At 45.7% G+C, this 23,703-nt stretch overlaps 1 protein-coding gene across 1 annotated transcript in view; it reads left to right on the forward strand.

The window, feature by feature from the left end:
- The window catches only part of SEPTIN6 (septin 6), a gene marked incomplete at both ends in the record, with an annotated part of 80,124 nt that overhangs the window by 38,607 nt on the left and 17,814 nt on the right, over positions 1-23,703 (forward strand). The window contains 3 exons of the mRNA XM_080719169.1: positions 4,563-4,749; positions 7,626-7,787; positions 18,100-18,196. Of these exons, the coding sequence (XP_080575295.1) occupies positions 4,563-4,749; positions 7,626-7,787; positions 18,100-18,196 (446 nt within the window). The remainder of the gene's footprint in view (positions 1-4,562; positions 4,750-7,625; positions 7,788-18,099; positions 18,197-23,703) is intronic.

Consider the following 23,703-nt stretch of genomic DNA (forward strand, 5'->3'; position numbering starts at 1 on the left):
CTCCCGAATGTTGGGATTACAAGCGTGCGCCACCACGCCCAGCTCCCCATTCACTTCTTATTACACCATCCCATAATTGTGTCTTCCTAGAACCTATCACTATTTGAAATGGACAAGAAGTATTGAGGCTGAAGTACAGGGATCACAAGTTTGAAGCCAGTCTAGGCTACTTAGCGAGACCCTGTTTGAAACAATTAAAAGGGCTGGTGTGAAGCTCAGTGATACAGAGCCCCTGGGTTCAATCCAGTTCTACAAAACAAATTCACTGATGAATAAGGAGTATTTTCTAGACCAGAGGTTGTTTTGTTCCTGCAGCCCCTTTAACAATCTAGTCTGGCCTATGGGCTTATTCTCAAATGTCAATTTGAAATGTCTAAACTATATCAATTATACTCAAATTATTACCAAAATATTTAATATTCAATAATACAAATGCTTCTCTATTAATTCCTGAATAACAATATATATATGTAAACTTAATAATGATCAGAATTTAGAAGTGGGGATGAATATAAATGCTGTCTTGAGAGATTTTCAACCTTAGGCTAGGAAATGAAAATATCAGTGGTTTATTTTGCTTAAGAAATCACAGGAGCTGCAAACAGTATTGATGGTTTCCTACATTAATAACTGCAGAACCTGCTAAATTTCACTTTGAGACTAATAAGGAGGATGCACTTCTATCCAAATTCATGAATCATCTGAATTGTTTATTATTATTATTATTATTATTATTATTATTATTATTATTATTATCATGTGGTACTGGGCAAGCACTCTACCACTGAACTATACCCACAGCCCTGTGGATCCTCTGAATTCCATCCATAGACCCCTTGGAGGTCTGTGGACCACAGGTTAAGAACTTTTAAAAGGGAAAAGTTTAGCCAGGCATGGTGTCACACACTTGCAATCCCAGTAGTTGGGAGGTTGAGACAGGAGGATCACAGGTTCGTGGCCAACCTCAGCAACTTAGTGAGGATCTGTTTCCAAATAAAAAAATAAAATGGGGCTGGAGGTAGAATGTTCCTGGGTCAATTCCCAATACCACAAAAGGGGGGATGGGAAAGATTAATGGTAGTGATGAGAAGGGGTAAAGTCTATCGGAGTTGGTTTTTGTGGGAGATGGAAGAGACCATAGCCAGCCAGGAAATAGCTAGAAGAAAGATGGTCCATTCTCCCCTCCATGAACCTTGTATGTGGGATACTTAGAAATGTCCGGGTGTCTAGTTTGGATGGGGCCTTTGGAGCGCTGTTGAATGTTCTTTGCTCCATAGAGATTAGCAAAGCACACGTAATGCAGGAGTCGGTGGAAGCTGGGCTGGGCTAGGCTGGGCTTCTGGGGCTCAGGAACCTCATCAAGGCTTCACTCACAGTGTGGGGCATCGATGGGGAGGTGTCGGGGTGAGAGTTAGGGAGGGGTAAAGGGAGGACTGGAGAATGAAACAGCTCAAATAATACTAGAGCAATATGTGAAGGTCTTCCCAATCTAACTGATGTGGGAGGGAGGAGGAAGGAGTGGGGTGGAATGTAGAGGGAAATACGCAAACGTTTTTTAACACATCGAGTCTCACTATGATATATAATTGCAGTGCACAAATACAATTTGATATATCACCCAGTACTTGGGGAAGCTGAGAAAGGAGGATTGCAGGTTTCAGGACAGCCTCAGCAACTTAGTGAGATTCTAAACAACCTAGCAAGATAGAGTAACTCAGTAGAACACCTCTGGGTTCAATTCTCAGAACTAAAATAATAATAATAATAATAATAATAATAATAACAACAACAACAACAACAACAAGCCCAGCCAGGTGTGGTGATGCACTTTTAATCCCAGTACTTGGAAGTCTGAGACAGGAGAATTGCAAGTTTTGCAGCCAACCTCAGATACTTAGTGAGACCCTGTTTCAAAATCAAAGAATAAAAAATAGAGCTGGGGGTGGTTCAGAGGTAGAATGCCCCTCGGTTTCACCCCCAGTACCCCCAAAAAAGTCTAGTTGTGAAGAATATGAGTAAAGCACCATCTTTTGAAGGACAGTCACATATCACTTAAAATTCATGAGGAGGTTGCCTATGGGAGTAAGAATTTCATTTACCATGGACTAGAGTCCATTAAATAGAGTGTGTGGCATAAATGGCCACTGTGGGGAGATGAGCCACTGGGGACGGGGTAGGGGTGGGGACCGCAGAGCAGTAGGTGGAACACTCACTAGATTCCAGACAGCAGGTCAGACACAGAGGCTACAAAGATGACTAAGACTAAGATGAGTCACCTATTTCCTTTTCCTTTAAACCAAATCCAGGCAGCTGATTGGCTGCCCATGCTGGTCTGATCACCTCTTCAGAGACTCAGAGCCAGAGGCAGCGGCAGGAAGATGGGCATAGGATGTCACTAGAAATGGGAGGGGGCTAAAACTTGCTGCTGTTTTCTTTCCTCTGTTCCCTTTTGCAAAGCAAAAAAAAAAAAAAAAAAAAAAGCAGCAAAAAAAATTACGTAATGGAAACCAGGAAGCAGTATCATGGCCAGGTAATTCAAAGCGGCCAGTCATCTAAAAATGAGATAAGCCTAAGGGATTTGTCTGCCACCCTCACTCAAAATTCTTTAGGAACCTTCTAAGGCTCTTTGCCACCCAGAGATCCTTTGATGCCATGGCCCTTCCAAACAGTGTTGACTCAGAGAGATCAAAGGAAAAAAAGGACTATATTTTTAGATTATTTTCTTTGGGGCTCCAGAGGTAGCCTGCAGCTGGATCTTCTGTGTATACAGCTCTCAATCAGGCATTCAGATTCTTTTTTAAAATGCTGTTTTCCCTCTTCTCTGCTAGGGGGCTCTTTCAGAAAGGCACGGGTTGGGTTGCCGTAGGTGGGAAGCGCTAACTCGGTCCAGTTCCTCCTTTGATCATTATCCCTTCTGGCAGTGCTACCTGAAAACTCCCTGTCCTGGACCCAGAGAACAAACCTTTTCTTCCATGAAGAACAGACAGTAACACCTCAGATGGAAAGGCAGTACAGACAGGGCTGGTGAGAACAGAGGCAGGGCTGGAAGCCATGCTGACCTAGTTAGAGCAGAGAGAGGCATATCAGGCACGGGAAGAGAGGAAAGCTTCCTTGGGAGGTCCAGGACAGAGAGGAGTAGAAGGCTGTTTAAGAAGTCAGTGCATCAGCTGGGCCTGGTGGCACATTCCTGTAATACCAGTACTTGGAAGTCTGAGACAGGAGGATCGCAGTTTTGAGGACAGCCTCAGCAATTTAGCAAGATTTGTAAGCCGGGCATGGTGGCGCACACTTGTAATCCCAGCGTTTGGGAGACTGAGACTGGAGGATCACAGTTTGCGAACAGCCTCAGCTACTTAGTGAGGCCCTCTGCAACTTAGTGAGACCCTGTTTCAAAATAAAGAATAAAAAATAGGGCAGGGGGTGTAGTTTGGAGGTCGAATGCCCCTGGGTTCCACCCCCAGACCCGCAAAAAAAAAAAAGATGTTTAACAACCTAGTGAAATCCTGTTTCAAAACAACAGCAAAAAAGAAAAGGGATAAGCCGGGCGTGGTGGCGCACGCTTGTAATCCCCGCCCTTGGGAGGCGGAGACAGGATGATGGTACAGGTTCGAAGCCAGCGAGGAGACCCTGCTTCCAAATAAAAAAAATATATAAAATAGGTCTGGGAGTGGAGCCCGGAGGTAGAAGGGCTTCCAGGAACCCCAGTACCACCAAAAACAAAAAATGTTTTGGTGAGATTGAAGCACCCAGGGGTGCTGTGCATGGAGACTCAGTGAGCTGAGTCACATGTGTATGCCTATGGACGGTGGGTATGGGAGCATCTTTACCAAATTTTATCTGAGTACTTTTAATTTTGTGTCATGTTAGGAATTGACCCCTGAGCCTTGAACATGCTAGGGAAGTGCTCTACCACCGAGCCGTATCTCCAGCCTTGAATAGAGTTTAAAATCACAACTGTGTAGGAAAAGAGAACTAGGAAAATATCTGGACGCAGGGGAGCGGAGTGGGGCACTCAACTCAACCTAGCAGAATGAGCAAAAAACCTACCACACTGTGATAAGATTCCCCAGCAGGGGGTGCAGGAGAGGTCTTGTGGCCTCAGCTCCCATCCTAGGCATGGTGGGGAGAGATGCAGGAAGCAGCCATGGACCCAGCATGGAGCAAAAGCAGCCCACCACACATCCCCAGTGGGCCCCGGGCCCCACTCTGCCACAGGGCACCGAAGTGTCCTGCACAGACCCTGCCCTTCACGAGGACACAGTGGATGAGTCCTTGCAAAGCAAACTGAGTCTTGAGAAGTGAGAGGGCAGGATTCAGGTGAGGAAAGAGTGATGGGCATTTCAGAGGGAAAGAGCACAGATGGGCATCAGTCGGACTGATACCCATGATGGGTACCAAGAAGGCGGCCCGGAGGACAGGAATGGACGCCCACCGAAGGGAGCTGGAGAAATCCAACAGGAGGAGAGAGGGTCGTGTTCCAGCGGACACTTTACATTTCTGTAAGGGACTTGGCCAAAATGCACATGTTCTAAGGGTCCCACTCATCTCCCTCCTCTTTCTAGCTACAAACCCATTGTGGAATTCATCGATGCACAATTTGAGGCCTACCTGCAGGAGGAGCTAAAGATTCGACGAGTGCTACACACCTACCACGACTCCCGAATCCATGCCTGCTTGTACTTTATCGCCCCTACGGGCCACTCGCTGAAGTCTCTGGACCTAGTGACCATGAAGAAACTGGACAGTAAGGTATGTAGCCAGGCAGGAGGCTAGGTGAGCCGGGCTCACTGCCCCAATCTCTTGTACAGAGTAGATACCGGATTAGCATCCTTATCTTCTCCTCCATCCCTTACCCTTCCATGAAGATGATGCTATCGTCCCAGCACCTGTCAAATCCTTTATAATATAGGTTCCCCGAACCTATATTCTAGGTTCCATCTTTCTGCTGTGATCCCTCTTGAAAATGAGGATGGATGCAAGCAAGATGGCTTTCCAAGTCTAGAAGAGAAAGCTTTGGCAATGGAAAGGTGTTTTTTCTTTGTCCCAGTATTATTAACTGGCCTGCACTAGAACCAAATTATGCACACTTGACTTTGGAAGTTATCAATGTTAATTTTTGTAATAGCAGATAACATTTTTTATTAGTGCATTGTAATTGCACATGATAGCGAAATTCATAGTGAGACATTCATATATGCACATTACCTTATTTTGTCAGCTTGCTTCCCCACACAGGTTATATTTCTTATGTCCTCATTAAATGTCACCACTAAACAAAAATACCTCATGGAATACCTCACCGAATCCTCACAACTCTGTGAGGCGAACACTATTGTCCCATTACACAGAAGAGAGAACTGAGGGCCCTGAGAGGCTGACTTGTCTGTTGCCACACAGCTAGCTACCGATAGAGCCTAGATTTGAATCCAGATCGGTGGCACCATGCTATATTGCCTTTGTGCCCGAGAAAATGGCTGTGTATCCTTTTTTAGGAGAAACTGAAGAATGAAAATCCCACTCTGTATATAAATTAGGCAGTGATTCTTTGCGTTAAAGAATTATTTGCTATACCAATGAATTGATAAGAGGATCTTTTAGGAGATTGGGGGGGGGATACTAGGGATTGAACCCAGTCAGACATTCTACCTTTGACTATACCTCAGCCCTTTTTATATTTTATTTTAAAATAAGATCTCTCAAAGTTGTTGAGGATCTTGCTAAATTGACAAGGCTGGCCCCAAACCAGTGATCCTCCTGTCTCGGCCTCTCAAGTGTTGGAATTATAAGCATGTGCCACCACATCTGGCTTGACAACGCATTTCTTTAAAAAGCCTAATTACTAGTACATTCCCCCCTTAACATTTAGTATGTGCCAGGCGCTGTGATGAGTACTTTATATGCATTATTTTATTTCATCCTTCTGATAATCCAGGATGGCGGGTGCTATTACTATTTCCATTTTGGATATTAGAAAACTGAGTCACGGAAATGCAAACATTTTGCTCAAGGCCAGACTGCTTGTAATGGATCTGGGATATGGACCTACCTATCTGGCTCCGAACTATTTGATCTTACAAAAAACCCACAAATTTTTATACAGTCATTTGGTGGCATATATACTCTTAAGAACTGAATTTCAGCTACAATCCGAATAGAAGCATTTTGAGCATTTTCTGCAGCAGCGAGCTCACTACTTATGAACAACGGGCTGCTCTTGACATGTCGCCATGCCCGCCTTGTCCCTGTGTAGGGTAGCAGTGAGCCGCATGGCCGGCCGCTTGGTGGGCAGGCTGCATTAAGTAAGCAGCTTTGGACATATGTTTGTAGTGTAGCAGTGGGGGCTTGGCAAAAAGTGGCAAGGATAATTGGATCTGCCTCCTGTTCTACCTCGGCAAGGGCTTTGACGCCCCACCATGCTTCCCAAAACTTAAAGGGAGGTACCTCCAAGGTCCAAACTTTCTTTGGCGCAGCATCGGAGGCCCTGGGTGGTATCAGACTTCTGAGTACTCCTAAGCCAAAGCTCCAAGGAGGAAGGACTTCTCTCCCGAGACTGGAGCTCCCAGGTTCCGATCCCCACACTCGCACCACCCCATTGGGGTCTGCTGGCAGGGACTCTGCGCTTTAGGTGTGCCCTGCCTCACAAAGCCATGCATGTCCCCTCCCTTTTCCCTTCCTTCTTTCCTCTCTCTCCTTTTGTACAAGGGATTGAACTCAAGAGTGGCCTGCCTCTGAGCTATACCCCAGGTCCTCTTTTTAGAGGATTGAACCCAGGGGTATTCTACCTCTGAGCTACACCCCTAGCCCTATTTTATTTTGAAACAGGATTTAACTAAGTGGCTGAGGCTAGCCTCAAACCTATGATCCTCCTACCTCAGCCTCTCAAGTACCGAGATTACGGGCATATACCACCTTCCCTGGCTACACACATCATTTATTTACTTTTGACAGTAAATGCCTTGTCCCTTCTTAAAGGGATATCAAAGTTTTGGGGTGATATTAAGCCTTTTCTCTGCTGTCTGATATAGGGCATTTAAACTTGCTTTCCCTCCCTCCCTTTGTTTCTCACTCCCTTCCCTCTTTTCTTCCTCAGTACTAGCCATTAAGCACAGGGCTTCACGCATGCTAGGCAAGCGCACTACCGCAGATCCCCAGCTGTCACCTTTCTGCTTCAAATGGTCCCAGCAGTGACCTTGATACCCAGGTATCATATAGCTAACTCGTCCTATCAGACCTGAACTAGTTGACAGCAAGTCTCTGGATTTAGGACTAAACCTAAATTTAGAATAGAATCCCACTTTGGCTACTTCCATGTTCTGTGGATTTGGACAAGTTACTTAACCTCTCTAGGCTTCTATTTCTTGTTGGGAAAAACAGTAGTTAACGATATCTTCTAGGAAGGCTGTTGTCAGGATCGTGTTACTCAATCCAAGTACTTAGTTCAGTACCCAGCATGTAGTGAGTACTTGTTGTTGGTCTTCTGTTTCTATTTACCTCTAGAGGTGGCCTGCCCTAGACCAGTAGTGGGCAGAGCTGCTCCCTCTGATAAACTGCGGCAAGTCCCAGGTCCCACCGTTGTCGCTTGCTGCTTACCGATGACGATCCTACTTTGCTCTCTCCTTCCCTAGGTGAACATCATCCCCATCATTGCCAAATCAGACGCCATTTCTAAGAGCGAATTAACCAAGTTCAAAATCAAAATCACCAGTGAACTTGTCAGCAACGGGGTCCAGATCTACCAGTTCCCCACGGATGACGAATCGGTGGCGGAGATCAACGGAACTATGAATGTGAGTGGGAGCCTGGCTTTCCCCTTTCTGCTCGTTTGCTCTCCATTATTATTTTACAAGAAAGCCCTAACCTTCACCAGCCATCTTAGTGTAGCCAACTCTTTTTTTTTTTTCTTTTCTTTTTGCAATGTTGGGGATGGGATGGAAGCCAGGGGCGCTCTACCACCGAGTTACATTCCCACTGAGCTGTATCTACCACTGAGCTATTTCAAGACAGGATTATGCTAAATTGCTGAGGCTGGTCTTAAACTTTTGATCTTCCTGCCTCCGTTTTCCAAGTCACTGGGTTTGCAGGTGAGAGCCACTGCATCCAGCTATTGTCGGCTCTGTTGTTGCTGTTGCTGTTGTTGTACTAAGGATTGAACCCAGAGGCAGTCTACCTCTGAGCTACACCTTCAGCCCTATTTTATTCTTTGATTTTGAAACAGGATTTGACTAAGTTGTAGAGGACCTCACTCAGTTGCTGGGGCTGACCTCGAACCTGCAATCCTCCCGTCTCAGCCTCCCAAGTACTGACTCTTTTCTGAGGGTTGAACCTAGGGACATTCTACCTCCACGCCCTTTTATTTATGTTTTAATTTGAAACAGAGTCTCGCTAAGTTGCTGGGGCTGGCCTTGAACCTGTGATCCTCCTGTTTCAGCCTCCCAAGTGCTGGGATTCCAGGTGTGGACCACTGCACCTGGCTGTAGTTGATGATTGCCCGAGTCTCGTATGCTCGTGAGAGAGAACCCAGAACCCAAACCACTCCCTTCTTCTAATGGTAGCTGCTGCAAAGCCTCAGAGGTGCAGAGATTACTAACCAGAGCCAGAAGGAAATGTGAAGGCTGACTCCAGGTAGAGGGCAGAGTGGGGAATTCAGCCCCCTCCTTCAGCCTCCCTCCTGGATGCTGCTCTGGTCTAAGCCAAGCAGCCCCCATAGGACTGCAGGACAGACGAGTGAACGGGCTTTGTCTATGACTAAGACAATGAATGCCAGCACAATGGATACAGCAAAAGATGGAAAGGTTGAAGGGGTTGGCTGGCTTCAGAAACTCAGCGATCAACTGTACTCAGATAATCAAGCCTTTGCCCCTGGGAGGAAGAATTTTTCTGGTGACTAGAGAAATGTTATTTTTAAATATCGGCAAAATAGAATTTGGCTCCAATTTTGCTGGTGACTAGAGGAATGTTATTTTTAAATATCAGGGTGACACTTTGCTTTATTAAGTGTGAATGAATTTTTTTTAAATCCTCTTTTCTCTGCTCCCCCACTCCCCCCTACTAGAGGAATGAGTAATAGAGAAGGCAGAGAGTCAAACGTCTCCTCACGCTTCTTTACAAAGTGTTGATGCTATTGCTGTGAAAGCATCAATGTTGTGATTTCAAGGCGACAGCTAATAGCTTTCGGAAAGCCTCACTTCGGGAACAGATTTCTTTTTCTCTATTGAGAGGCATCAGTTTTTCCTAATGACATAATGCCTGCAGATAGTCAAACTCAGGGAAGCCTTGTAATAAAAACCATTTATAGACAACTTTCCTGCTGCTGCTGCCCTCTAAGTTATCATTACTGCAGCAGCTGCCACCTCCTATGGCTCAACCGACGAATTAGCATAGCGGAGCAGCTAGCTATGGTCATGGCCTGACTGCCTCCCCATCAGGACAGGTTTGTTAGTAGACGTCCCTCTTCATCTTCGATGAATCTGGCTCTAGGTAAGGCTGTGTGGATTGTGGTAGGTGGAACTTCACCCTTTGTGACCTGCTGTGGGTATGGAAAAAATTTTCAAAATTAATGCTTGTCAGCCAGGCGTGGTGGTGCACGCTTGTAATCCCCGCGCTTGGGAGGCTGAGACGGGAGGATCAAAGCCAGCCTCAGCTACTTAGTGAGGCTCTCAGCAACTTAGTGAGACTCTGTTTCCAAATAAAATATAAAATAGGTCTGGGAGTATAGCCCGGAGGTAGAAAGCCTCTGGGTTCCACCCCCAGTACCACCAAAAAAAAAAAAAAAATTAATGCTTGTCCTCTCAAGCAAATCAAGGTTTGTTTGCTTTGGGTACCAGAGATTGAATCTAGGGGCATTCTGTATCTGAGCTACATCCCAGCCCCATTTTTAAAATTTAGAAACAGGGTCTTGCAAAGTCGCAGAGGGCCGCATTCAAATTGACGAGGCTGGCTTAGAACCTGCAATCCTCCTGTCTCGGCCTCCCAAATACTGGGATTACAAGCGTGCACCACCACGCCCGGCTTTATTTTTTATTTTGAAACAGGGTCTCACTAATTTTGCTGAGGGTCTTGCTATGCTCCTGAGGCTGACCTCAAACTTGTAATCCTCCTGTCTCTGCCTCCCGAGTACTTGGATGACAGGCATGCACCACCAGGTCCAGCAGTCAGGGCATTGTGATAGAAATCACGTTCTGTCAGGATGAACCAACCAGGCTGGCTGCCTGGCCTGCAGAGAAAGGAGAGCCTGGAGCCTAGAGAGATGTGTTGTCTGAATGAATGTCTCTGGCACTGGTGTCTGGAAGCTTGTAGTCACCTCAGGACGGTGGCCACCCCTGATATGTTCCAACTCGGATTCCCTGAGTCACCAAGCAGCTTTCAGACTTGGCTTAGAGCAATCTCCAGATGTCCCTCGAAACCATGTGTCATTACAGTGTGGATTAGGCATGAACAGTGGTCCTGGTCTCTGTTGTCAGTGCGGCTCTGGCCTCAGGTTTGCTCGTTGGGCAGGTTAAACTGTGAAGTTGGAAAGGCCCCAGGTGAGGAAGCAGCAGTTTTCAGCCATGCTATTATGGCTGTGAAGGGATTATGGGCCCTCTGTTGTTTGTACCAACCCAAAGCTTGCTAGTCTTCACTTTCACAGATTAAATTCGAGCGGATTCAGAGTTCTTTCTATAATAATATCACTTGCCACTCACTCCCTTGCATTCCACCACCCGTTATTGAGTAGGAAAGAGGCCGCCTCACGGCTAATGTGCCCTGAATAGGATATGACCCAGGGGAGACGACTGCGTGGGAACCTTCTGTGTTACTGCACTGTGGTGGGGGAAGCAGGGAGGAGTCACTGTTTAATGAAACACAAGTGTCAAAAATCTTTAGGGGCTGAGTGTGGTGGTGCATGCCCATAATCTCAGTGACTCAGAGGCAGAGGCAGGAAGATTGCAGGTTTAAGGCCAACCTGGATAATTTAGTGAGACCCTGTATCAGAATAAAAAATAAGATAGTCTAGGAGTATAGCTTAGTGGTAGAGCATCCCTGGGTTCAGTCTCTGGTACCCCTTTTCAAAAATAAAAGAGCTGGGTGTGGTGACACATGCTTGTAATCCCAGTACTTGGGAGGCTGAGACAAGAGGATCATAGGTTTGAGCCCAGTCTCAGCAACTTAGTGAGGCCCTCTATAATTCAGTAAGACCCTGTTTCTAAATAAGGCTGAGGGTGTAGCTCAGAAGTAGAATGCCTCTGGGTTCAATCCCCAGCACCACAAAAAGAAGAACTCAGAGTCTCAGGGCAAGCCATTGTGTAAGAAGTCGCATGCTCATGGACCTGGGCTTGGGTGACGGGAGGAGAGTGTGTGCTGGCTTTTCAGTTCTGGATTTGATTCTAGCCCCACAGCCCTAAGTACCCCAGCCTATTGTCACGGGAACTGGATTGGAGGAAGTGAAAGAGACCTTTGCCTAAGCAGAAAAGCCCATTCACCACCAGTCCTGTTGATCACCATTAGGGACTTTCATAGCAGGAACGAGAATGATGATGTTTCAGCCTCTCCTTGGCTTATGGCTGGCTCTGTAGAGCCTTATTTCAGATTGTGGGGAGGGGGTAAGAGAAGGGAGAGAGATTTTGTTGCAGGCTGCTTTCATCTCGTGCTCTAATTTCTCTGAAGGGTGTAGATTTTAATGTTAAAATTGCTAGCTGAGTACAGTGGTGCAGACCTGTACTCATAGGTCTTGGGAAGCTGAGACAGGGGGATTGAAGGTTCAAGGACAGCCTCAGAAACTTGGGGAGACTCTGTTTCCAAATAAAAAGGGGGTAGGGGTGAGGCTCAGAGGTAGAATACCCCTGGTTTTAAATACTCCCCTCAAAATTTTGCTCTGTTGTTTAAATTTAATATTGTGTGTGTATATGTGTGTGTGTGTGTGTAGTGCTGGGGATTAAAGCCAGGGGAGTTCTATCAGTGAACTATATCCCCAACCCTTTTTATTTATTTATTTATTTATTTATTTATTTATTTATTTATTTATTAGTGGTTTTGGGGATTGGACCCAGAGGCACTTCAGTCTACCTCCAAGCTACACTCCAACACTATTTTATTTTTTGTTTTGAAACAGGGTCTCCCCTACATTGCTGAGAGTCACTAGGTTGTTACGGCTGTTCTCCAGCCTGCAATCGTCCTGTCTCAGCCTCCCAAGCAGGATTACAGGCATGCTTCATCGCCTCCAATTTTTTTTTCTTTTGGTGGTACTAGGGTGGAACCCAGGGTCTTTCTACCTCCAGGCTATACTCCCAGATATATTTTATACTTTATTTGGAAACAGGGTCTCCCTAAGTTGCTGAGAGCCTCACTCAGTAGCTGAGGCTGGCTTCAAACCCGTGCGATCCTCCTGTCTCAGCCTCCCAAGCGCGGGGATTACAAGCATGCACCACCGCGCCCGGCCATCACCTCCAATTTAATGCTGTTCTTTGAGTCGTTCAAACCATGGCCAGGAAACAAGAAATAGCGCCCATTTTTGGACTAAGCACAGCCGGTGGGCCATTTGTGAGGTCTTGGGTTTGGTTTTTACAGAGGTATTTGGATCTGCGCCCAGTGAGAGCTTGTGGCTGACCAAGGTCATACATAAGATGATCCCCAGGCACACGTCCATTCCTTTTGAGACAGCAAAGCTGTTTCCATTGTTTATATGTAGCAAGAGTTGAAAGCAAACTAGACAAGGTCTTGTTCAACGGCTGATAGGAGCCTGAAATGGGTATAATGGGCATAACCAGTTCTGGCCAGGAAACACTATGCTCTCTGGGAGGAAGCCAAGTTTGATAGAGCCGTTATCAGCACATGAGGTTCTGATATTTCTCCATGCTTAGGAGAACATTCATCTAGTCCTTCATGTATAATGGATGTGAGAAACCTAGAAGAAAAGTCTTGCCAGTTGAATCATCAAATTCTTTAAAATGTACTGAGAGGCGTAAGGTGGACACGAGACAGTAAACATAACACTGCGTCCCTTGCAAAATTGAAAAGCAGCCCAGGTGGCAGTATTCAGAGATGGGCCCTTGGCTGGGAGTGCTGGTGCACACCTGCAATCCCAGTACTTGGAGGCTGCGACTGGAAGATCACAGGCTCAAGGCCAACCTCAGCAATGTAGCTAGGCCCTGTTTGAAAATAAAAATAAAGTCAGGCTGGGGGTATAGCTCAGTGGTAGAAGGTTCCTAGGTTCGATCCCTGGTACAGAATGGAGGGGAGGCCTTTATGAGATGATTAGGCCATAGGGGCTACTCCCTCATTAATGGGATCAAGTCCCTTAGTGAGGAGGCAACCAGAAGGCCCTCACCAGACAACTAAACTTGCCAGGCCCATGATCTTGCACTTCCCGTGCTCCACTACTGTGAGAAATCAATTTTTGTTCTTTACAAATTACCCGATCTCGGGTATTTTGTTGTAGGAGCATAAAACAGACTAAAGGTAGTGAATCTAGAAGACTGTCTCTAGGGGAGGCTAGAGGCTATCTCTTGTTAAAGCTGTAGTTGGGAGATCTGACTTCTTGGGGCCCCCTTATCAGAGACATGGGGACCATAGCTACAAAGGCTCCCCTTACGAACCTGTCTGTGTGTTAGCAGCAGTATGCGTAGCAGCTTTTGGAGTCTCTCCCTGGCTCCACACATGCGAAATGTTACCTGTCAGTCACCATATGGGGACCTGAATCAAAAGGGGAGAAGGCCTGACCTCAGATTTGGGTCCCCTGGTTGAGACCTGGGAATTTGGATGAAGAATGAAGTATCTTCTCCCTAAGCTGTGTGACTCCATTCTTGTTATTATAGCCATCTGTCTCTCAAGAGCAGCAGGACAGCCGGGTATGGTGGCACACGCCTATAATCCCAGTACTTGGGGGGCTGAGACAGGAGGATTGCAGGTTTGAGGGCAGCCTCAGCAAATTAGAGAGACCCTGTTTCACAATAAAAAAAAAATAAAATATGGCTGGGGGTGTAGCTCAAAGGTAGAATGCCCCTGGATTCATCCTCTGACAAAACATACATATGTGCGCTCTCTCTCTCTCTCTCTCTCTCTCTCTCTCTCTCTCTCTCTCTCTCACACACACACACACACACACACACACACACACACACACACACGAAATAAGAAAGAGTAGCAGGACAGAGGCTCAGAGCCTGATTTCCTGCTTGTTAAGGTTATATGATATTCCAACAGAGGCCATCTAGCCAGGAGGCAGAGAGAACACCACTCTGGGTGGCTGGAGGAGGCCGGCAGCCAAAGTGTGGTGGCTTTTCTGCTTCCTCTAAAACGCAGGAGCATGGAGGTTCGCGACCCGAGTGACTTGTTTAACCCCCCTGTATCCAAGATCCCTCTGATCAGGAATGAAGATGTAATCAGGGCTATTGTGAGAATATATGACTGTGTGTGCGTGCGTGCGTGCGTGTTAATGGAGATTGAACCCAGGGGCGTTCTACCTCCAGGCTATACCCCCCAGTCGTATTTTATTTTATTTTATTTTGAAACAGGGTCTCGATAAGTTGCTGAGAGTCTCGCTAAACTGTTGAGGCTCACCTCAAACCTGCAATCTTTCTGTCTCAGCTTTCCGGGGACTGGGATTACAGGCCTGTCCCGCCACACCCGGCTCCGTACCGACTTTGAAGACAGTTGCAAAGGATTGTGCCGTGGGAGGTCTTGGAGGCCTCTGAATGTGGCTGTGTTTGGTGGGGTATAGAGGAATCAAATGACAGCAGTTTGAGGAAGAGGAGAAGCAAGTGACCCTTTCATTCTGAACGGCAGAGTCTCTTGAAGATACAAATAACAGGTCCAAAGAAAGGCTGCCGTTTTTATGCCTTTATTTTCTTCTTGTTTTCTTCCCCTCATTTTTCTTGAGCCCAGAGAAGTGCCTCCCACTTCATATGCCTTCCTCCTCCATCACTTAGAGCTGAGAACACAGGATGAGAGCGAACATATACGCATTTCTCACCTCCTCCCACAGTCTGACTGCCTCTTTATCTGGTCTTGCACAACCAGCTGGCCCCAGGGTTCAGAGCGCTCACCTCCTCTGTTTGCATCCCACAGTGAGATCAGCAAGCAAGCAAGGGGTGGGCTTCAAGGTCAGAGAGATCTGGATTCCACACTTAGCTCTGCCAAGTCACCCATCTGGGCCTCTGTTTCTTCATCTATAAAATGGGGGTCAAATGACCACCAACCTCATATTGTTATAAAGATTCAGCCAGACGTGGTGGTACATACGATGATCCCAGCACTTGGGAGGCTAAAACAGGAGTATTGCATGTTTGAGGACAACCTTAGCAACTTAGCAAGGTCCTCTTCAACTTAGAAAGACCCTGTTTCTAAATAAAAATAAATAAAATAGGGCTGGGAGTGTAGCTTGGAGGTAGAATGCCCCTGGATTCAATCTCCAGCACCAAAAGAAAAAAGAAAAAAAAGATTCAGTGATGCAATGCAGTGTATCTGTCTGCCTACTGTCTGACCATTGTTGGCATGCCTTTCTCCGCTAGCTCTCTGTGCACTTTCTAGAAACAGACTTTGTGCTTCTTCAAAGTTGTGTTCTTTGTAACGCCGAGCACATAGTAGGAACTCAGTTCATATCTGTAGAATGGTAGAGTGAATAAACGGGTGAAAATATCTGAGAGCATGGCTTGTTTAGCCAACAGGAGAAGAAATCTCCTTCCAATGGTCTTTCTACCTATTGGTATAAAACCCTGCCTGGGCTTACCTAATTTATAAATAACATTTATTCAGCCCTTCCATTTGGTTATGGTGATTCCTCCTCCTCCTCCTCCTCCTCCTCCTCCCCTTCCTCCTCCTCCTCCCCTTCCTCCTCCTTCTTCTCCTCCTTTCCTCCTTTTTCTTAATTTTTTTGTTTCTTTTGTTGGGTACTAGAGATTAAATCCAGGGGCATTCTACCTTTGAGTTATATCCCCAGCCCTATTTTATTTTATTTTTTAATCAAGGTCTCTCTAAGTTGCTGAGAACCTCCCTAGGTTACCATGCTGGCCTGTTGGAACCTGTGATCCTCCTGTCTCAGCCTCCCAGGTACTGGGATTACAGGTGTGTACCACCACGACTGGGCTCAGGGGTGACTCTTACAGGCTGGCCAGCTTCCTGTGGAATGGGGCACCCTGAGCGTTTCCCAGGTCCAACACTGCCAACGGATCACAAAGACTCTGCTTCAGTCAGGCCCTGCCCTCATCTCCCCTGCAAGCACAAAGCACATAACCCTGTCTGTACTTTGCCTGCCTCTCCTCTTCCCTATTCCTGTAACCATACCACTGCCATTGAAGGAATATTTATTAAGCACCTACTATGTGTGGGGTGCCTGACCATCCATTTGAGCCCTTGATCACGTGTTGTCTTCCATGATTTCAGATATAATTTGTGCTTCCCCAACAATACTCCAGCGGGTAAGGGAATGTGCATTCTACTTTTGTGGGAGGGTACTGGGGATTGAACCAGGGACATTCTATCGCTGAGCTTCAACCCCACCTCCTTTTATTTATTTTAGATTTTGAAACAGAATCTCACTAAATTACTGTATGCTTGCCGGGTGTGGTGGCGCACGCTTGTAATCCCTGCACTTGGGAGGCTGAGACAGGAAGATCGCATGGGTTCGAAGCCAGCCTCAGCTACTTAGTGAGGCTCTCAGCAACTTAGTGAGACCCTGTTTCCAAATAAAATATAAAATAGGTCTGGGAGTATAGCCTGGGGGTAGAAAGCCTCTGGATGCCACCCCCAGTACCACCAAAAGAAAAAAAAATTACTGTATGCTTAGCCGGGCGTGGTGGCACACGCTTGTAATCCCAGCATTTGGGAGGCTGAGACCGGAGGATCGCGGTTCAGGGACAGCCTCAGCTACTTAGTGAGGCCCTCTGCAACTCAGTGAGACCCAGTTTCAAAATAAAGAATACAAAATAGGGCAGGGGGTGTAGCTCGGAGGTCAAATGCCTCTGGGTTCCATCCCCAGGCCCACAAAAGGATGAATGAATGAATGAATAAATGAATAGATACATAAATAAATAAATAAATAAATAAATAAATAAATTACTGTATGCTGGCTTTGAACCTGTGGTCCTTCTGTCTCAGCCTCCCAAGTACTGGGATTAACAGGCATCCCGCTAACTTCTCGGTTTCCCTTATAGCACCTAAAATAGAAGCCAACAGCCAGGGCCTGTGGCCTTGCCCTGTGGGCTCCAGAGATCACTGAGTTCTTGCTCCAGGGAAGGATGAGAACAAGGACAGCGGCTCAGTCAGCCATGTGGGGTCAGGGTGTACCTGTTCTTACAGCTCTCACACTGTGGGAGAGGGGAGAGTCAGGGAAGGCAGCCTCCTCGGTTCTCCCTAATCCTCTCTGTCAATATACATATCCTTCCTCTCGCTCAACCACCTTCCCTTACATCCACTATGACCAGCCAATAGTTTGCTAATCAGTGTAACTTACTCTGCTTTTTTTTTTTTTTTTTTTTTTTTGGTGGTGGTATTGGGGGCTGAACCCAGGGGCATTTAACCTCTGAGCTACATCCCCAGCCCTATTTTATTTTTATTATTTATTTATTTATTTATTTATTTATTTATTTATTTAGGTGGTACTGGGGTTCCTGGAAGCCCTTCTACCTCCTGGCTACACTCCCAGACCTATTTTTATATTTTTATTTGGCTGGCTTCGAACCTGCGCGATCCTCCTGTCTCCGCCTCCCAAGCGCGGAGATTACAAGCGTGCGCCATCACGCCCGGCTTTATTTTTATTTTTGAAACAGAGCCTCACTAAGTTGCAGAGAGCCTCACTAAATTGCTGAGGCGGACCTCGAACCTGCAATCCGTGGAGGATTGGGTAGTACTGGGATGACAGATGTGCGCCACCACACCCCAGCCTTTATTCTGCTTTTTTCTCTCCTTGTTTCCTATGACATTCGGCCATGTTATCGTCATCCTGAATTATGAATTTCAGACCAGCAGAGGCTAGGGCTAAGCCTCTTATCCCCAACAGCTCGGGAGCTTAATGGGTGCTTTTCAGGCATGACCACCTCGAGGGCCACTGGGGATGCGCAGCCGTCGTGCTGTGGGCCGATCGGGGCCTTTCCTCCGGTGTTCTGAGCAGTCCTTGTCCTTTTCCAGGCACACCTGCCATTTGCTGTCATCGGCAGCACAGAGGAGCTGAAGGTTGGCAACAAGATGATGAAGGCGAGGCAGTACCCTTGGGGCACAGTGCAGGGTGAGTCTCCAGCTCCTGGGAAGCCCCTCTGTCTGTCTCTTTGCTTGTCACCAAGTGACAAATCCCTCTCATTCAACTTTCGTCTCAAATCGAGTCGAAGCTGTGGGCAATCTCCTTTTGTTTCTAAAGGAGAAAGCACTCCTAAGACAAATGGAAACGGACTTGGAGCAAGGTGGGAAGAAGTGTGCCAGAAAGTGTGCATTCTCACCCACGTGCGCCAGGAGATACATGAGAATGTTCACCGCAGTGTTGTTCATAATGGAAAATAATTAGAAACAACCCGATATCCATTAAAGGTAGAATGGATAAAGTGTGAAACGGCCGTATAGTGGGAAATCGTACCGCAGTGAAAGTCAATGAACTGCAGTTACAGCTTCACAAATAAACCTCAGAAACATAATGCTGAGCTAAATAAATTACAAACGAATACATACTGTACAATCCCATTTGTACGAATTCCAAAAGTAAGCAAAATTACACAAGATATATTTTTAGGAATCATACATATGCGGTAAAATGAGAAAGGAAAACACATGAATAAATGATAAGCCCGAAAGTTAGGAGAGTGGTAAAGTCTCATTGCCAAGGGAGGTGGGGGATAGAGAGAGGGGCATGAGGTCTGAGAGGGATATAAAGGAGTTTTTTTTTTTTTAATCTTTTAGACTGCAGCTAAACCCAAGGGCATTCTACCTCTGAGCTATACTCCCAGACCTATTTTACTTTGAAATAGGGCCTTGCTAGGTTGATGAGGCTGACTTCAAATCTGCAATCCTCTTGTCTCTGCCTCCCAAGTACTGGGATTACAGGTGTGCCACCAGGCCTAGCTGCCGGGACCTTTAAAGTACTAGTGATATTTAACCTAGGTTGTGGAGACATCAGTGTCAATTTTTAAAGAGTTCTTTAAATTGCTCATATACATTTCATGTACTATTGTGTGTGTATGATTATTTCCCAATTTTAAACTATCAGATGGCCGGGCGTGGTAGCACACACTTGTAATCCCCGCGCTTGGGAAGCTGAGACAGGAGGATCGCACAGGTTCGAAGCCAGCCTCAGCTACTTAGTGAGACTCAGCAACTTAGTGAAATCTTGTTTCCAAATAAAGTATAAAACAGGTCTGGGAGTAGATAGCCCAGAATTAGAAAAGCCCCTGGGTTCCACCCCTAGTACCAAAAAAGAGTATGTGTGTGTGTGTTTGTGTGTGTGTGTATACTATCAGATGTATTGTATATACACTCAGGAAAGTTCCTTTTGTGGTCTTCCTGACACATTTTAAGTTATTCTCAGGGCTAGTTGGTTGAGTCAGTAAGACAAGGTCCCGGAAGCAAAAGTGACAGCTATAAATTGGGCAACAAATTACAGGGACGCTGTGTGAAAGAGTGCCTGGTTCTCTGTAAACTTGTCTCTACCACTGGGCAAAGAAATAATAATGTCACACACAAAGGCTGACATGTTTTAGGGCATGCCAAAAATCAATTGGAAATAGCTGCATTTTCTTTCTTTTTTTCCTTTTCTTCTTTCTTTCTTTCTTTCTTTCTTTCTTTCTTTTTTTTTTTTTTTGCAGCAGTAGGGATGGAATCCAGGGGCATTCTACCTCTGAGCTACACCCCCAGCCCTATTTTTTATTCTTTATTTTGAAACAGGGTCTCACTGAGTTGCAGAGGGCCTCGCTAAGTAGTAGCTGAGGTCCTCTGTCTCAGCCTACTAAGTAGACTAGTCCTTCTGTCTCAGCCTCTCAAATGCTGGAATTATAAGCGTGAGCCGCCACACCCGGCTTGCATTTTTTTCTTTTGCTTTCTTTTTTTTTAAATAGTACTGGGATTGAACTCAGGGCCTCATGTATGCTGGCAGGCGTACTACCACTGAGATATGCCCCCCAACCCTTCCTTTTTTTGTGGAACTAGAAATTGAACCCAGGAACATTCTATATCCCAGCCCTATTTTATTCTTATTTATTTATGTTGTGGTCTAGGAATGGAATCCAAGGGCATTCTATCTCTGAGCTACACCGTCAGCCATATATTTTTATTCTTTATTTTGAAACAGGGTCTCACTGAGTTGCAAATGGCCTCACTAAGTAGCTGAGGCTGTTCACAAACCACAATCCTCCTGTTTCAGCATCCTAAATGCTGGGATCACAAGCATGTGCCACTTTGCCTGGCTATTCTTTTATTTTTATTTATTTTTTCTTTTATTTTGTTAGTACTGGGGTTCCTGGAAACCCTTCTACCTCGGGGTTACACTCCCAGACCGATTTTATACTTTTATTTGGAAACAGGGTCTCTTAAGCCAACGATGCTGGCTTGGAACCTGCGCGATCCTCCTGTCTCCGCCTCCCAAGCGCGGGGATTACAAGCGTGCGCCACCACGCCCGGCCTCAGCCTGGATTTTGTGTAGGGTGGACAGGGCTAGTTATCAGAGCTATGCTAAGTTATGTTTTTCACTGCCAGTTGGGGCTAGAAATGCTGCACTAGAAACCAATATTGGTAAGTAATTTCTATACCACCAGTCCCATCCTGGGAATGAGTTTGTGGCCTGAGAGACAGTTATCTAAGGTGGGAGGAGAGAAGTGAGCAGACATGATTCCAGTACTTCTCCTATCTGGACTACCCTGTGCTTCACCAAAACTGGGCTTTTGTGTAAGTCTGAGTTGACTGTTCAATTTGTTTTTCTATTTTATTTTATTATTTTATTGTGCTAGGAATGGAACCCAGGGCCATCAGGATTTTTTCTTAGTGTATATAGGAAACATCTGATTGTTTTTGTTTGTGTTTTTATTTTTATTTTGCTACTGGGGATTAAATCTTAAATCTAGGGGCATTCTACCTCTGACCTAAACCTCAATCATGTGTGTGTGTGTGTGTGTGTGTGTGTGTGTGTGTGTGTGTGTGTGTTATGGGGGTGGAACCCAGGGGCATTCCACCTCCGAGCTCCACCCCCTGCCCTATTTTTTATTCTTTATTTTGAAACCAGGTCTCACTGAGTTGCAAAGGGCCTCAGTAAGTAGCCGAGTCTGTCTGCAAACCACAATCCTACTGTCTCAGCCTTATTATTATTAATGCTGGGATTACAAGCATGCGCCACCAAGCCTGGCTTCTCAGCCATTTTTAAAAAGTTTTTATTTTTTTTTCTGTTTTTTTTTTTTTTTTGGTGGTACTAGGGTTTCTGGAAACCCTTCTACCTCTGGGCTACACTCCCAGACCTATTTTTATACTTTTTTATTTGAAAACAGGGTCTCTTAAGCCAGGGAGGACTGGCTTCGAACCTGCGTAATCCTCCTGTTTCCGCCTCCCAAGCGCGGGGATTACAAGCATGCGCCATCACGTTTTTATATTGAAACAGGGTCTCACTAAATTCTTGAGACTGGCCTTGAACATCATACCTCAGCCTCACCATACACTAGATTAGAGGTGTGTGCCACCATGTCTGGCTTTGATTTTTTATTTTATTTATTTATTTATTTTGGTGGTACTGGGGTTCCTGGAAGCCCTTCTACCTCCGGGCTACACTCCCAGACCTATGTTATATATTTTTATTTGGAAACAGGGTCTCTTAAGCCAGCAAGGCTGGCTCTGAACCAGCGCGATCCTCCTGTCTCTGGCTCCCAAGTGCAAGGATTACAAGCGTGCGCATCCACGCCCGGCTTGATTGTTTTTTTAACTGGAAAATAGTTTGGCAAGGCTCTCCTCAACTTAGTGAGATCCTTTTTCAAACTATAAAATAAAATAGGTCTGGGGATATAGCTCAGAGGCAGAATGGTCCTGGGTGTAATCCCCAGTACCACACAACAAAAATTGGAAAATAATCATACATACAAAAGAGTATACCTAAAGAGAAAGCCTACAGAATGGTAGAAGATCTTTACCACTCTGATAGAAGGATAATATCCAGAATATACAAAGAGCTCAAAAGACTCTACACTAGGAAAACAAATAACACAATCAAGAAATGGGCAACTGCCGGGCGTGGTGGTGCACACTTGTAATCCCCAGGCTTGGAAGGCTGAGACAGGAGGATCGCGCAGATTCGAAGCTAGCCTCAGCTGGTTTTAGAGACTCTGTTTCCAAATAAAGTATAAAATAGGTCTGGGAGTGTAGCCCTGAGATAGAAGGCCCCTGGGTTCCATCCCCAGTACCCCCCCCCCAAAAAAAAAGAAAAGAAAGAAAGAAATGGGCAACTGAATGGAATAGACACTTCACAAAAGAAGAGATACAAATGGCCAATATATACATGAAAAGGTGTTCAACATCATTAGCCATCAGGGAGATGCAAATCAAAACTACTCTGAGATTCCATCTAACCCCAATCAGAGTGGCAAGCATAAAGAAATAAGACAACAACAATTGCTGGCGAGGATGTGGGGAATGAGGAACTCTTTTACACTGTTGGTGGGAGTGCAAACTAGTTCAGCCACTATGAAGATCAATGTGGAGATTCCTTAGAAAACTGGGAATAGATCCAACATAGGATCCGGCTATACCACTCCTGGGTATCTTTTCAAAGGGTTTGAAATCAGAGAAGTACAGTAACATATACATACCCATATTCATAGCAGCACAATTTGTAATAGCCAAAATATGGAACCAACCTACGTCTCCATCAACAGATGTATGGATTGCAAAAGTATGGGAAATACACACAATGGAATTCTACTCATCTATAAAGAAAAACACAATCACGTTATTTGCAAGAAGATGGAAAGAACTGGAGATCATTATGTTAATTGAGAACAGCCAAGGACAGAAAGAGAAGGGACATATGTTTTCTCTAATATGCCCAAACTAGGGGGTATTAGGAATAACAGAGTGACTCCAGATAATGGAGGTGAAACCACAGCAAAGCTGAAATGGAAAGGTAGGAGTCGAAGAAGGCCGAGGTTGATTAATGGAGGAGCTACATCCGAATATGTGTAAAAGTATGAATGGACCATGGTCAACCTGGACACTCATTGTTGGGAGGGGGAGGGGAAGTGGCAAGGGGGGAGAGGGCACCAAGCACAGTCTGAATGTATGTAATTTTCAATATGATCCACATAAAAATAAATAAATAAATAAAATATCTATAAAATAAAAATAAATAAATAAATAAATGGAGAAAGGGTACATGCTAGGTAAGGGCTCCTAGCATCCTGAGTGTTCAGTATCAGCTTATGTTCTATGACATTGGATTTGAGGGTACCCTGAATGCAGTGGAGCTTAAGCAGAGGGATATGTGGGCTGTATGGGGTTTGGAAAAATCCCTCTGATGACCACAAGACTGTCTGCTACAACTGTGCCCCACCCTTCCATCCACAGCCCCCCTTTCTGCCCCCACTACCTTCTCCAGACCCTGCAGGGCAGAATCTCGGGTGGCTGGTTCTATTCATCATTTCAGGCTGCCCCTCCATGTTCAGGCTAAACACCACCATCTAACACGCTGGCTGTGCCTGGAGACACCTCGCCAGAGCACTGTTCATAACCTTCTGTTCTGGCCACAAACTCACTTTGCCACGCACGATTTGGCCCACA

This window comes from Muscardinus avellanarius (assembly GCF_963383645.1).
Source record: "Muscardinus avellanarius genome assembly, chromosome: X".
Taxonomy (NCBI): Eukaryota; Metazoa; Chordata; class Mammalia; order Rodentia; family Gliridae; genus Muscardinus; species Muscardinus avellanarius.